Raw genomic sequence first — 15550 nt, 5'->3', positions numbered from 1 at the left:
TTTAGTACATAGGTTGTATGGTGAACAGATAAGTTGAATAAAATATGACTTTCTTATATTATTACAACTGTTCTGTACAGTCTTCTAGCAATCAGTTTCAACCTGGGAAGAAAGAAAGTTAAGATGCACACCAAAAATTGTTTTAAAATATGTCCTTAAGGATTATCTAGTAGCTTTTAGAAAAAAGTAACAGGAAGGAGCAATTTTATGTGATTTATGCAGAGTAACTTCATAAGTCTTAAATTAGGATCCTTAATTCTCAGAGTGCTTAAAATAATGAATGTGAATACCTTTCTATGCATATGAAGATGATGTTTCATTTGAATAGTGGTTTTGTGCAAATATTTAAGAATAACAGATAAGTGTAAAGTGCGATGAATTTTAAGTGAAAGGCAATTATAGATGTTAACTCTCACCTTTGGCTAAGCTGCTGGAAAAGTAGCGCTTATTGCAGTGCCTTTTTCTATAAATGATATCATTGTATAGGTGTTCCATATTCTTTAGTTGTGTGTCTGAGATTTTGAAATCTGCTCATAAAATTCTTGGAGTAGTTATTTGAGATGACACATAATTTTACATTTATTTTCCTGTGGGCATTTTTTTCCAAAGGTCTGATAGCAAAATCATATCTTTTCTCCTTATAGATGGGTTCACATTGTTTGTGCCCTGTATGTTCCTGGTGTAGCCTTTGGAGATATCGACAAATTGCGACCAGTAACACTAACAGAAATGAACTATTCCAAATATGGTGCCAAGGTAAGACAAAGTGTTTTTTGATTGTCTAAGAGAAAGTTTTTACTTGTTAGTTTACATGACTTTTTACTAATATCATTGTTGACTACAGAAATGCTTATTACTAATTGTGCTATTGGAGAGCAGTTAGCACTAAATCATTTAGTATTGATAGTAATTTTCCCAGAGAGCCAATAATGTATAAATTCTTCTATATATTTGTATAACTTGTGGGGTAAAATGGTAGTTAATGCCACTGCTGTTTTCCTCGTATTTAGCACACTGCTTAGTGCATAATGAATTCTCAGACTGCATCTTTATTTTTAATCAGTTGGATCAAATACAAGCTTAATTTCTGACTTTACTTTTGAAATGGAATTTATTAAAATTATGAAAAGAGTACAAGAAGCACCCATTATTTTGCTTCCACTGCAGAAGGCCAACAATTTTTTTTTTTTTTACTAGCAAATGATTCTCAGCCTCCATAGTTTATAAATAGATTTTTAATTATGACTGAGTTTTAGGATTATAAGTGCTAAGATTACCCACTTATGAATTTAAACTTAAGTATATAATTATTGAAAACATCTTCGGAATACTAGAACTAATTAGGCAATGATACATTCTCTTTCCATTACTATGTATTGGGCAATTGGGAAGGAAGACTCTTGAAGAGCATTAGTAACATATTAAAGGTGGGGTGGGAAACTTACAGATTGTTGGAAAATTCTGATTTGAAATTTTTAAAGTTTCACAGTTTCTGCTGTTATATCCAGAATATCCTATTTGGGCTTTAAACACTATCCCCACCCGTCACCTTCTACCCTCAAATAATCTGTGCTTTAGTTTGGGAGGTTGCAGCTTCCCTCTCCAGAATTAGATAAAGCTTCCAGGCCCTAGTATTGAACTTACTTTCCTGGTGCTCAAGTAATTGTACACTGTCTTGTTACCTCTCTTAAATGCCTTTAAACTATAATTAACAAAATAATTTGTCCACATTTTCTAGTTGAGTAGGAGTAATACAAATTACCAGGTCCACCAGTGTTGGAAATGGAAGTTACTACCTTTTGAGGGCAGTTTCATAATTCATAAGCACAGAGCCTAGAAGGGAGTAGCTTCCATCTTTTTCAATAAGCACATGTTTTTACCATAAATATAAATCTAGAAGCAATTAAAGAACAGTAACCAGATATTACTTCATATAACTGAGACCAGCAGTGACCTCTGGACTGAAAAGGAGAGTCATTAAATGTATAATTATCAGCTGATTATTTTCATTATCACCTGCTTTTGTTTTGAAGTATTACTGGAACATGGAGTCAAAAAATTACATACTCTCTAGCTCATCTGCAAAATCAAACCCAGTGCTGTGAATTATATCTGGGATAGCTCTCTAGATCACATAGTCTATCCATTTCCTCCTCCTGGTTACTTTCTCCCCTGTGTTCTCAGTTGCTTAGTTCCCTAGCATTTTATTTATTTACCTATTTTTAAATTTATTTATTTATTTTTGGCTGCGTTGGGTCTTCGTTGCTGTATGTGGGCTTTCTCTAGTTGTGGCGAGCATGGGCTATTGGGCGCACAGGCTTCTCATTGCGGTGGCTTCTCTTGCACGCGGGCTTCAGTAGTTGTGGCTCCCAAGCTCTAGAGCACAGGCTCAGTAGTTGTGGCACATGGGCTTAATTGATCCGTGGCATGTGGGATCTTCCCAGACCAGGGCTTGAACCCGTGTCCCCTGCATTGGCAGGCTGATTCTCAGCCACTGTGCCACCAGGGAAGCCCGTTCCCTTGCATTTTAAATGATTCGAGCAATTGAGGAAGATTCTATTTTCTTTATTAGATTGTTGTATTGTCTTATGAGACTTTGTTGTTGGAAATTTTTTCTTTGTGTTCACTCTGAAATCCCTTGCCCAATTTCATCATACTACATTAAATTACTCAGGGGACTATCCTAAACAATTTGATTCTGTTCATAGTATTGACATCCTTTAAATAGTTTAATTTCTCCATTTCTCCCTCTCTGACCCCCTCTCCTTCTATCTCTTTTCTTTCTCTCTCTTTCTCAATTTTTTGGTTTCATGTTTAGATTACTATTTGCTGGAATTTTTACCATACATATACTGCTGTTGGTGGAAAAAGACCCATAATTAGGCAGTAGAGTGTCAGGTGTTGGGAATGTTTTTACATCTGTACCCAGAGTCCTGTTCCTGCTATTTTTATTCATTGCTGATGTATCAGTTTGGTGCTGTATACCAAGTAGGTACTCACTAACTGTTATAGTATTAATATGATGTTTTTAGTGTCTATTGAAACTTTTTAGTTTTTTTAAAAAATGTTTCTCTCATTTAATTTACGTAGAATACATTTATTAAGCAGTTCTTCCTTAATTGTCTACTGGCAGTCTTTCACAATTTAGCAGGTTTTTTTTTGAAGGTTCCTATTACCAGAGTAGTGTATATTTTGAGACTAGGTTTTTCTTTTTCTCTCTCTGTGGCTTAGTTAAAAGTATAAAAAAATAAATCGGAGCGGTGGCATTTGGGGTAATTTCAACAGCTTATGCCTTTAGTTTTACAGGTTTTCCCTTTGTATACAGAAAGAATGTAAATAATTGGCTATATTGTGTATCACTACCAATTTCACAAAATTGTTTACTTAAGATTACTTTTAATTCTCTTAAATATATTTTTAAAATGCATTATATCTTTGGTTGCAATGCCTAGATCTTTCAGTGAATTTTCTCTGGCTTCTTATTTATTTTCCTTAATTTTTCCAAGTAGTATTACATTGTTCAAATCAGTGTAGCTTAATGGTTAAGAGCATGAACTTAAAGTAAGATTATCCTGGTTTGAAAACTGTCTTTACCTCAGTTTTCTCATGTGTAAAATTTTCTCATATGTAAAATGGAAATATAGTACCTCTTCCACATATTATTGTGGAATGCAGTGTCAAATGATTATATTTATTAATATTTATAAAGTGCTTAGAATAGTGCCTAGCACACGGTAAGCCCTCAAATGATATTAATTATTATTATCCTCATTACTGTATCAGTGGAATTTTGTTTTTTTAGAACTATATAGAGAATTACTTTTTTCATATAAATACTTGCCTATAGTTATTGTTTGTATTGATATACTGTTGGTTCACTATTTGTATTTTGTAGATGCTTTGTATGAGAATGCAGTTTCTGTTCTGGAAATATTTTTGCTCTGAGACTTCTCCTGTTATTCTGTTGTAGGAGTGTAGCTTCTGTGAAGACCCTCGTTTTGCTAGAACTGGAGTTTGCATTAGCTGTGATGCAGGGATGTGCAGAGCCTATTTCCATGTGACCTGCGCTCAGAAGGAAGGTCTGCTTTCAGAGGCAGCAGCAGAGGAGGTAGGTTGATTTAAATCCGTAGTTGGTGAATATGTTCATGAAACTTCTCATGACTCCATTTTTTCCTACAAACAGGTATGCATCATAAAATAAATTTACGAGTTTATTCTTAAAATCTTTGTCTAGATCACAGATCTAAAACTTTAAGAGTAAACAATATATATGAGTTTCTTCAGTCTTAAACCTAGCCAGACATTTAGAAAACATGTTAAAAATCTTATAGTGAAATCTGACAGATAAAATGAAACATAATTCAAGGTGTTTTAAAGCATTATAATGTCAGCATATTTTATATGAGAATCTGAAATTATATTTGAGTAATAACCTTGCTCTGCTACTCTTTAAATAAAATCATTACCGTCTTCAGTCTTCAGTATTTGCATTTCTATTTCTTTACAATTATTTTTAATTCTAAAATTTTCCTACCAGAAATTTAGATTAAGCAATCAGTTGCTTTCATAGTATGTATTCGGGACTCTTTAATATTCTTTCAAGGTCTTTGAGGTTAAAACTGTCTTCATAACAGTATTAAAATAGTATATACTTTTTTTGCTCCTAATATTCTCACATGTAATAGTGGAGATTTCTAGAGATTATATAGCTATCTTCTTTTAATGTCCACTATCGAGATATTAAAGAGGTTTGTAAAAATGTAAAACAGTGCCACTCTTCTCACTAAATTTTTTTGTGTGTAAGTTATAGTATTTTTCATAAAAATGTTATTTTTGTTAACATGTAATGGCCTTATTGTTATTTTAAAAATTACTAATTTTAACTTCTAATATGCTATCTATAAATATAACTCACATAAGCTCTTTGGTGTCTTCAGAATATTTTAATACTGTAAGGAGTCCTGAGAGCAAATTTTGTTGATTCTTTAAGCACTTTATATGGCAGGTAATTGAGTATTCTGTAATTCTTACTTTATATTTGGGATATATTGTTATGTATATATGTTATGTTCCATCTTTTATTGGGTAAATTTTCAGTGTCATGTAAAAATAGGTTTTTTATGTTGGGCTTTCATCTTATTCCATTTATTTCATAGACAGGAAACAAGTAAAAAAGATAATCTGATGAAGAAAATTTGTTGAGCAAATTTTGAAGGATATATTTTATCAATATAGGGATCCTATTGAAATTATATTTTGGGTACATAAATCTGTTTTTGTGTCAGTCTCTGATTCTGATGAGTTGTACTTTAATTGAAGAAGGGCACTAAATGAACACTGAGCATTTTCACAGCTGTGTGGTAGTCATAGAGGTACAATTATAAAATAGGGTTGTGTGGATTAGTCATGGCTATAACTCAAGATGGTGGGCAAAAGTTCAGAGAGACAATACAAGTAAGACTCAATATCAGATAAATCTCAGTGAACAGCTGGATCAGGGAATCCATAGGTTAGGGTATTACTCTACTTCTGGCAAACTTTGAGTTTTGCCACCAGAAGGGTTCCTTTGTAGCCATTTTTTTTAGAACTTGTAGAGAGAGCTTTGCCTTTTATGCTATGGTAGTTTGGATCTCTTTGTATAGCACCATCCATCATTATTTTTGGTAGACAGTAGCCATTTAATTAATGAAAATGTGTGAAGTAGCCATGTATGGGACAGTGGAGTATAATGGGGTCTATAGTGATTTAGAGAATGTATCCCCACATCTAAAGGCATTCAAATTGAATTGAAACAAACAAAACACAATATTACACTAAATAAATAGTTTGTAGTCTGTGGTCTCTATGTCTATATCTGTGGGCTAATCTGGAGAAATTTACAGGGAAAGTTAAATAAATCTGGATGTGGAAAGTAGGCCTGAGGCTTTTTCCTTACCTTGCTCCCTCCCTTGATTGATTAGGTAGGAATCCTGGATTCTGGAATAATGACTTTTCTTCCCATTTGCTGTCTTGTTAAATGAACTCTTTTTGGGGAAATGATTTAAAGCATATTTACATATGTTTATGGTTTCCTCTTATAAACAGTTTATAGAATTAGAAAATCATAAAGATTTCTGAACAGTGTTTTAAAACCCAAGACTTTGCATGAATCACTATCAGTGAGGTTTGCCCTTGACAGTAAGCATTCTGTTAAAATGAAGTTCTTGGCTACTTCTCATGGTTGTACTTCTGTAGATTAAGATTTATGTAATGTATATTTGATTAAAAAACAAATTTTAAACTAAAATAGATCTACTCTTTGTGGGTACACCTTGTCTTCTGTTTCAGTTTTATGACATGCTAGAAAGCATTTTTTATTTCTTTTTTAAAGACTGGTTTATTAAGTTGGATTTTTTCTACTTTTTTTTTGCGGTACGTGGGCCTCTCACCGTTGTGGCCTCTCTTGCTGCGGAGCACAGGCTCCGGATGCGCAGGCCCAGCGGCCATGGCTCACAGGCCCAGCCGCTCCACGGCATGTGGGATCCTCCCGGACCAGGGCACGAACCCGTGTCCCCTACATCAGCAGGTGGACTCTCAACCACTATGCCACCAGGGAAGCCCAGATTTCTTACTTCTTAATGGCTGTTTTATATAGGCAGTAAAAGAAAGGTTGAAAAAGAGAATAAGTACCTCAGTTTCATCCAATGACATCATATACCGTAGCATATTTTCATGTTTTTTTTATAGTCTTCTGACATAGTACTTTGTCTTACTGGTGAGAATGCATTTAAAGTTTCTATTCTTTTTGATCCACTTTGTGAAAATTCTAGATTATTTAGAATATTTAACCATGTTATAACATATCTTATTATTAAAACTGAACTATAGCACAGGCTCAGTTATTACTGAAACTTATATTATTATGGTTCACATCATATAGTTAGACTTAAGGTTACTTATATTTCATTTAAACCATATGGTAGTATGGTAGTATGATAAAGTATGATTTTGGTACTGTGAACATTGTTATAATTTGTTACCATGTAGAAAATTCTCTTTGAAACATGTAAGATAATTTATCAATTTTTTCCCACAGCCTTTGATAATGCATTGAAATCATTCATGGATTAAATTTCAAAGGCAGATCTTTAGCTGTTGAACTGATGCCTTAATATTGCTGGAAGAACCAGGATGGATAGGAATGGCTCGTGGTGGATCAAAAACTTTTTAAATGAATTCATCAAGAAGTTATGTTACTTGAAGTTAGACATTTTATATCAGATCTTCAGTGATACCTTTATGTGGCTGTGTTAGGCATTATTTTAAAAATTATTCTGGATGAACTCTATGAGAGTTACTGAGATCACTTTCTCTCTCACTCCATGTCTAATCCATTAGCATATCCTGTCTTCAAAGTATATCTAGTATATGTCCAAATTCTTCTTACCACATTCATTGCTGCTATCCTAGTCTGTCGTCTTTTGTCACCTGGATTAATATAACAACCTCCTAACTCTTTCTACCCTTGCCTTGCTAGAGCAGAGGGTGGCAATTTTTTACTACAAAGAGCCAGATGTAAATATGTTGGGCTTTGTGGGCCTATGGCTTGTGTGTAACTATTTAACTTTGCCATTGATTATGAAAACAGCCATAGACAATACATAAACAAATGAACATGGCTGTGTTCAAATAAAACTGTATTTCCAAAAACAGGCAGCGCCAGATTTGGCTTTCAGGTCATAGTTTGCCCATCCTTTTCCAGAGAATAGGGGACATTTTCAGTAGCAGCTAGTATTATCCCATTAAAATCTAAGTCAAATCGGGTCACTCCTTTGCTCAAAACCCTTCAGTGGCTTTCTTTCTGATTCAGACTAGAGGCCAGTTTCTCTGCTGATTTATAAGGTTCTGTGTGATCTGGCTTCACATTACCTCTCTGACTTCATCATTTCCCTTCATTCAGCCTCATTGGCCTACTTACTGCTCCTTTAATGAATGACCAGGTGAGCTCCTACTCTAGGCCTCTGTACTTGTTTCTCTGCATGGGCTGCTCTTCCCTCACATGGCTCATTCCCTCACTTTTTTCGGGTCCTCATTCCATGTCTACTACGCACTGGTCTAAAGTTACAACCCTCTCCCTCCCATGACACTTTCTATTCCCCTTTCCTGCTTTATTCTTCCCTTTTAAAAATATCTAACCACTATCTAATATAGCTCTAGTAGTTTTCTGGTAGTGTCTTTTGGATTTTCTATGTATAACATCATGTCATCTGCAGACAGTGACAGTTTTGCTTCTTCTTTTCCAATTTGGATTCCCTTTATTTCTCTTTCTTCTGTGATTGCTGTGGCTAAAACTTCCAAAACCATGTAGAATAAAAGTGCTAAGAGTGGGGCTTCCTTGGTGGCGCAGTGGTTGAGAGTCCGCCTGTTGATGCAGGGGACATGCGTTCGTGCCCCGGTCTGGGAAGATCCCACATGCCGCGGAGCGGCTGGGCCCGTGAGCCATGGCCGCTGAGCCTGCGCATCCGGAGCCTGTGCTTCGCAATGGGAGAGGCCACAATAGTGACAGGCCCGCGTACCGAAAAAAAAAAAAAAAAAGTGCTAAGAGTGGACATCTTATCTTGTTTCTGATCTCAGAGGAAATGCTTTCAGCTTTTCACCACTGAGTATGATGTTAGCTGTGGATTTGTCATATATGGCCTTTATTATGTTGAGGTACGTTCCTTCTGTGCCCACTTTCTGAGGAGTTTTTATCATAAATAGATGTTGAATTTTGTCAAAAGCCTTTTCTCCATCTATTTAGATGATCATATGGGTTTTTAAAAATAAATTTATTTATTATTTATTTTTGGCTGCATTGGGTCTATGCTGCACCTGGGCTTTTTCTAGTTGCAGTGAACGGGGGCTGCTCTTCATTGGTTGCGGTGCACAGGCTTCTCATTGTGGTGGCTTCTCTTGTTGCGGAGCATGGGCTCTAAGCACACGGGCTTCAGTAGTTGTAGCATGCAGGCTCAGCAGTTGTGGCTCGCGGGCTGTAGAGCACAGGCTCAGTAGTTGTGGCGCACGGGTTTAGTTACTTCACGGCATGTGGGATCTTCCCAGACCGGGGCTTGAACCTGTGTCCCCTGCTTTGGCAAGCCCATTCTTAACCACTGCACCACCAGGGAAGTCCTGGTCATATGGTTTTTATTTTTCAATTTGTTAATGTGGTGTCACATTGATTGATTTGCAGATATTGAAAAATCCTTGCATCTTTGGAATGAGTCCCAGTTGATCATGGTGTGTGATAATATATATGGTTCTTCTTTATCTTGTTTTATTGTCTGTCACTTTCATTAGGATATAGATTCATGAGGACAGGATTTTTTGTTCTTTTTTATTTTTCACTGTATCCTCAGTGCTTAGAATACAAGTTGAGGGACAAGATCTCTTCTGTCATTCAGCTTTTATTTGGTCAGCTTTTTAGCATTTAAGGTCTTTTTTTTTTTTAAGATTTTATTTAAAAATGAATTCTAGGGTAAAATTAGTTTTCAAACCATCATTTTAAGTATAGTGCCTTGCATATTTGATTTACCATTTTTCCTTGTTTTGATTTCCTATTTATCTACGGGCATGGACTGAGAATATTTCCTTGGCACATTTTCTTGTGGTATTGGAATAACTTTATCTCTTACATACACGTGTCTCTTTATCTCTTTGGTTTGCACAAGTTGATGTTCACTGCTACCCCAGCTCAGTTACCTGTTAAAGCGTGTGTTAGCAAATAGATCACTTTCACTTTGGTACTTTTCTAAGAATCTTATTTAACCTTTATTTGAAATTTGTAAGAAATATGATTTATTTGGAATATATACAGAATATCAACTCCTCTAAACATTCTATGTAAGCCATATTATTAGATGCTTACGTACCTGGACAAAAATATTTTGATTCTTACTATTATTCCTTTTGCTGATGTGTGCTTTTTACACTGTTGTTGTTGTTGAAAGCCTTACTGATTTTTTTCTTTTGTATTAACTGGGAATGTTGATGAGTCTATTTCTCAGCACAGTATTCTTTCTCTCAGTTCTCAATAGTAGGTATAGCAGTGTGTTTGCTTACTAATTGGTTTGTGATATTGTGAATTATGTAACTAATTGGTTTGTGATATTGTGAATTATGTAACTGATTGTATTAATAACTTCTTTAATTTTCTGGAAGTTTCAGAGCCACATTTGGAGTCTACTACCAATGTGCATGTGGCCTTTAAGATAAATGCTGTGTTGGGCTTCCCTGGTGGTGCAGTGGTTGAGAGTCCGCCTGCCGATGCAGGGGACACGGGTTCGTGCCCCGGTCCGGGAAGATCCCACATGCCGCTGAGCAGCTGGGCCCGTGAGCCATGGCTGCTGAGCCTGCACGTCGGGAGCCTATGCTCCGCAACGGGAGAGGCCACAACAGTGAGAGGCCCGCATATCACACACACACAAAAAAAAGATAAATGCTGTGGTTGTTCATCTTCTTGATGTTGTATCTTACCTAGGCTTTTGGCAGCAAGTAATAGAATACTTAACTGCAATAGCCTAAGTAGTTATTAACTATCTCATATGACAGGAGGCATAAACATAAGTAGTTCTGGGGTTGTTTCAGCAGCTAAATGATGAAGTCTTATTTTATCCTTCTCTCCCACCAGCATCAACATGTTTTTCTTTTTAGTTCCTAACCTTGTTGTCTCATGGTCTCAACATTGCTGGAATAGCTCTTAGCACTGTGTTCTTTCATTATAGAATTCAAAGCCAAAGGGAAGGGAAAGGGTTCTCTTATTATTAGGAATGAAAAATTTTCTCATATGTTCACGCCACTAGATTTTCCCATCATGTCATGTATTGAAACAGTCATTATGGCCATCGTTAGCAATGAGATAAGTTGGGAAGGTGAAACCTGACATTTTTAGTTTCTGTCAAAGAAAATGGATTTTACAAAAAAGGAATATGTTGGAAGGGGATGACTGGGGGGGGTGGGGGGCGGGGTCAGCAACTAACAGTTTGCTACAACTAGCCTAAGAAGTTGTCAGTTTATTTCCATTCACTGTAGCTCATACCTAGAACAAATGAAGATGTCTTTATATCAGCTATTAAAAGAAGGAAAAGAAGAATCAGGTGTTTTGAATTAAAAAAAAACAAGTAAAAATGTCACCTTTCCCGTTTTTCCCTTCTTTGCTTCAGAGTAGAAGAATTCTAATATTCTGGGCCTTCTTTTCTCTGGATCTGATCTATTTCCTGGTCTTTGTCTTTTAATAGTGTCATACCCTCTCCTTCTAGCCTCCCTCATCACAGTGGAATTGGCTTCTCAGTAGTCCTTCCTTTCCAAGGCTTTTTTGTTCTCATTGGCTTTTTGCCCCAATCAGAGGGGGGGGTCAAGTTAATACTGGCTCAATTACTTTGTGTTTTTTAAGGGAATTCAGTTTAATAAATCAGAACATTGTTTAGTCAAGATTATTGTTGTTTTTCATTTATGGTACATTTTATGTCAAAAGAGATCACCTGTCTAAACTCCAAACATTAGTATGGCTTTAGCATCTGTTACTCAAGGAAAGAAAACCACATTCTACACTGAAAAAATAATTCCATAGACTGAATAGTACTGGCTTTATCTTTTATCATCACAGCCCCAAGTTAGTTCTATAATCTTACACAGAGCTTTGAGGGATACTCTGTATGTCTGGGCTTCCTCTTATTTTTTCCTACCTCTTTTTTCCCCTCATTCCATTATTCACTCTCACCTTCCACACACACACATACACACACACTCCTTACTTAGTTTTTAAAATTAATAATTAAAACTTAATTAAAATTATCTTATACTTTGAATATTTTAACGAGCCACCTCAAATCCTTTTTGAATAATATAAATGATAAATAACATATAGGATAAAAACACACCAGTCTTGTTTTTAATAAAGAGTTTATATCATTATTTTTGAATTAACTTTATGAGTTTTGTATCAGTGTCTAAATTGAATATCTACCATAAGACCATATTTTTATCTGTATTATAAACCACAGTTGAAAATAGTGAATTTGGAATGGTCCAACTAAGTGTAAGGAAATATAAAATATAATAATAAATGCAGATGGGTAATTCTTAAATATGGGCAGAGCAGATTATTAGGACTTTCCTAGATAAACTGATATTGGATAAGTTGAGCTTTAGCTGCAGAATAAATTAACATAGGTTTACTCTCTGTGTTTTAACACATATGGTTAAAAAATGAAGAGTAGATTTGGATACTTTAAAGTATTATATAATCATTAAATTATATATATTTTCATGCTAGAAAGAAATAATGTCAGATTTTAATCAGCTTAACATAAATAGTTAATACCTTTTAATGCTTTTGTGGAATCTGATGCCAAAGGATAATTTTGCTTCCCTGTACAAAGCCTATTTTTCTGTTAGCTAGATTAGTATTAATTTTTTATATAAAAGGTAAAGGTAAAGATAATATTTTAGTGATGGATAAAGAAACTGCTATATATTTTAAAATAAATATAATTTAAATACATAAAAAGACTTAATGTAAACTTAGTTCACCTTGGTTTTAGACAGCCATATTTTGCATACAGTGTGTATGAGTGTTTTAAGAATTGATAAAATACTTAAGTCATAAAAGTGGAAAATGAAAAAGTGATAAATGCCAAATGGAAAAAATATACCTTCAAAAATGAGATCAAGTTGAATACAGATTCTTAGATAGAACCCAAATACAAGATATCAATAAAGCTAAGTTGGTTACTTTCAGTTTTTATAGGAAGAAATACTAAACAGCTATAGACATAGTTTTGTTTATGGTTCAGAAATATATAAAGGACAAAATATGTACATTGTCAAATTAATTTTTCTCTCTTGGTATCTAGACACTAGGCATTTGGGCATTGAATTTGCATTTAAAATTTTCATCTGTAAAAAGTCTTAGAAATTTCAAGCACTAGAATAAGAAATTAAGAAATCTTGCTCAGATTTATTGTTTTTATTCTTTGGTCTTCATCAGCTGGGAGTTTCAGATTTGAGTACAAGACTCTTTAAAAAATAAATTACAGCTATATGTTAAACAAGTTAATCATATAATGTCTGCAAAGGCACTGCAGCTGAGGGCTGACAGAATTGTAACTCAGCAAGTATTTGTAGAACATGACCATAAGGAGTAAGTCCTTATTGGATTCACGTTCTGAAACTCAGTTAAGTTGTGTTAAGGGGTGACCTAAACTTTGTTTAGCAAACAGTGAGATTTATATTCAAACAAAGCTTCATAGTACTCTGTGAAATCAGTCAACCATGATTGAGGGCATGTGCATATGTGCAAGACACTAAACTCTAGTATGAGGTGGAGGAGTTTGTCAGGGAGCATAAAAATAGCTTTAAGTCACAGTATCAACCTAGGTGGGAATAGATAGTAAACACTATAAAATGTTCAACAGTCTTACAAGATGGCAGTAAAAGATGTCACAGGTGCCTAGTATGGACAAGAAGTGGTGTAAATACAGAAAGAAGGTTCCCTGGAAGAATCAGAAACTTCAGCTGGACATTCTTGACCTATCTGTCTCTTACCTTTGAACTATCTAAGGATTACAAATTAATGTTTTTACTGTCATTCATTCAGTGTATTTATTCAACAGATATATTGACCTACTGTGTATTAGGCATTGCTATGGACCAGGGGTCCCCAACCCCCAGGCCGCAGACCAGTACTGGTCCGTGGCCTGTTAGGACCTGGGCCGCCCAGCAGGAGGTGAACAGCGAGCGAGTGAAGCTTCATCTGCTGCTCCCCATTGCTTGTGTTACCGCCTGAGCCATCACACCCCTCACCCCACCCCACCCCACCCCACCCCCGGTCTGTGGAAAAATTGTCTTCCATGAAACCGGCCCCTGGTGCCAAAAAGGTTGGGGACTGCTGCTATAGACCCTGTAGAGATAACAGTGAACAAAACAAACTGTGCTCTTAAGGTAGCTTACATTTTAGTGGCAGGTGGGCTCTCCTCTGACAGAGAGTGAAAAAGTTAGCAAAAAAAATATTGTGATAAGTATTGTGGAGAAATATAAAGCAGGATAAAGTATTTAGGGAGTAAGGGAGGTAGGGCAATGCTTTATATGGGGAGATGAGAGAAGGGCTCTAATAAGGTGACATTTTATGGAAATATGTAAGGAAAATTGTAGGGAGCGTATGTTTATTTGAGAGGAGAGCATTACAGGCAGGGGGAACAGAAATAGAGGCTCTGAGGTAAGAACATGCTTGGTTTGAGGACCAAGAAGAAGACTGGTAAGCCTGGTACAGAGTTAGGGGCTGGGGTTTGGTAAGAGGAGAGGAGGAGGTCATAGGGGTAGCAGGGAGCTACTTCATTTGGGGCCTGGAAAGATATGGGAATGACTTTGGATTTACACTCTGAGTGAGATGGAAGACCATAAGAGTTGCATAGAGTACATATGAACCAACTGATGTTTAAAAGGACTGCCCTGATAACTGTATTGAGTACAGGCAGTAGGGAGGCAAGGGTGAAAGCAGGGAGACCAGTTAGAACTTTTACTGTAACAGGTTTTAGGATGGAGGTAATGAGAAATGACAAATTTTATAGGTATTTGCTGAAGGATTGTGGAATGTAACAGAAAGAGAGGGTAAAAAGGGTGACTTCTTTCTGGCCTGAGCTTCTAGCAGAATGGAGTTGTGGTTTACTGAGGTGGAGAAGACTGAAGGAAGAGCAGATCTGTTGAAGGAGAAAAGGAAACTGAGGACAGTTTTGGACATGTTGAGTTCAAAATGCCTATTAGACATGTAAGTGGAGAGATCAGGTAGGTTGTTGGCTATCAGAGTCTGAAGTTTAGGGAAGCAGTCAAGGCTACAGATATAAATTTGGGAGCTGTCAGGGTATAGATAGTATTTATGGTGGGATGACTAGATGAAATTATCTAGGTTATAAGAGTAGAAGGAGATGGGAAGATGTCTGATGACAGTCATAGGGCTACCTCAGCATTCAACAGCATTCAAATTTGGGAAAATAAGGAGGAGTCTACCAAGGAGACTGAGGAGTAGTGATCAGTGAGGTAAAAAAAGAACTAAGAGAGGCATTTCAAAGAAGTGTTTCAAAGAGGGAATGAGCAAATTGTGTCAAAGGAGTAAGAATAAGATTGAGAAGTGACCATTGGAATTGGCAAAATGAAGGTCATTTTTCACTTGACAGGAGCTCTTGGAGTGGTTGGGAGTAGTCAATGAAAACTTAGGAATGGAATAGAATTGAAGATAGCTAATATGGACAGGGCTTTAGATTCTTCCTTTTAAGAGGAGCTTAGAAGTGGAACAACAAATGGGAGCCCAAAGAAGGTCTTTTAAGTATTTTTAAAGGATATTACAGTATGTTTAGCATGCCAGTGGAGAGAAGAAAATGTGTAAGAGAGATAGAATTCCTGGAGGGAAGACGGGGTGGGATATTATCGCAACTGAAGGTTAACCTTAGAGAGGAACATTGGGCAGTTTATCCATAGTAACAGGAGATTAGTCAGAGGATATGTGTAGACATGCAGACAGGTTGAGGTATGTGGTGATTGG

At 36.0% G+C, this 15550-nt stretch overlaps 1 protein-coding gene across 6 annotated transcripts in view; it reads left to right on the top strand.

Moving 5' to 3' along the window:
• The window catches only part of PHF14 (PHD finger protein 14), a 205890-nt gene that overhangs the window by 35886 nt on the left and 154454 nt on the right, over positions 1-15550 (top strand). For all 6 annotated transcript variants that reach the window (XM_081244011.1, XM_081244016.1, XM_081244014.1 and 3 more), the window contains exons 6-7: positions 645-756; positions 3971-4108. In XM_081244011.1, the coding sequence (XP_081100137.1) occupies positions 645-756; positions 3971-4108 (250 nt within the window). The remainder of the gene's footprint in view (positions 1-644; positions 757-3970; positions 4109-15550) is intronic.

Source organism: Mesoplodon bidens, assembly GCF_964165515.1.
Source record: "Mesoplodon bidens genome assembly, chromosome: 9".
In the NCBI taxonomy this organism is placed as follows: Eukaryota; Metazoa; Chordata; class Mammalia; order Artiodactyla; family Ziphiidae; genus Mesoplodon; species Mesoplodon bidens.
The sequence above is the reverse complement of the archived record's forward strand: the minus strand, read 5'-3'. Positions and strand labels throughout refer to the sequence as shown.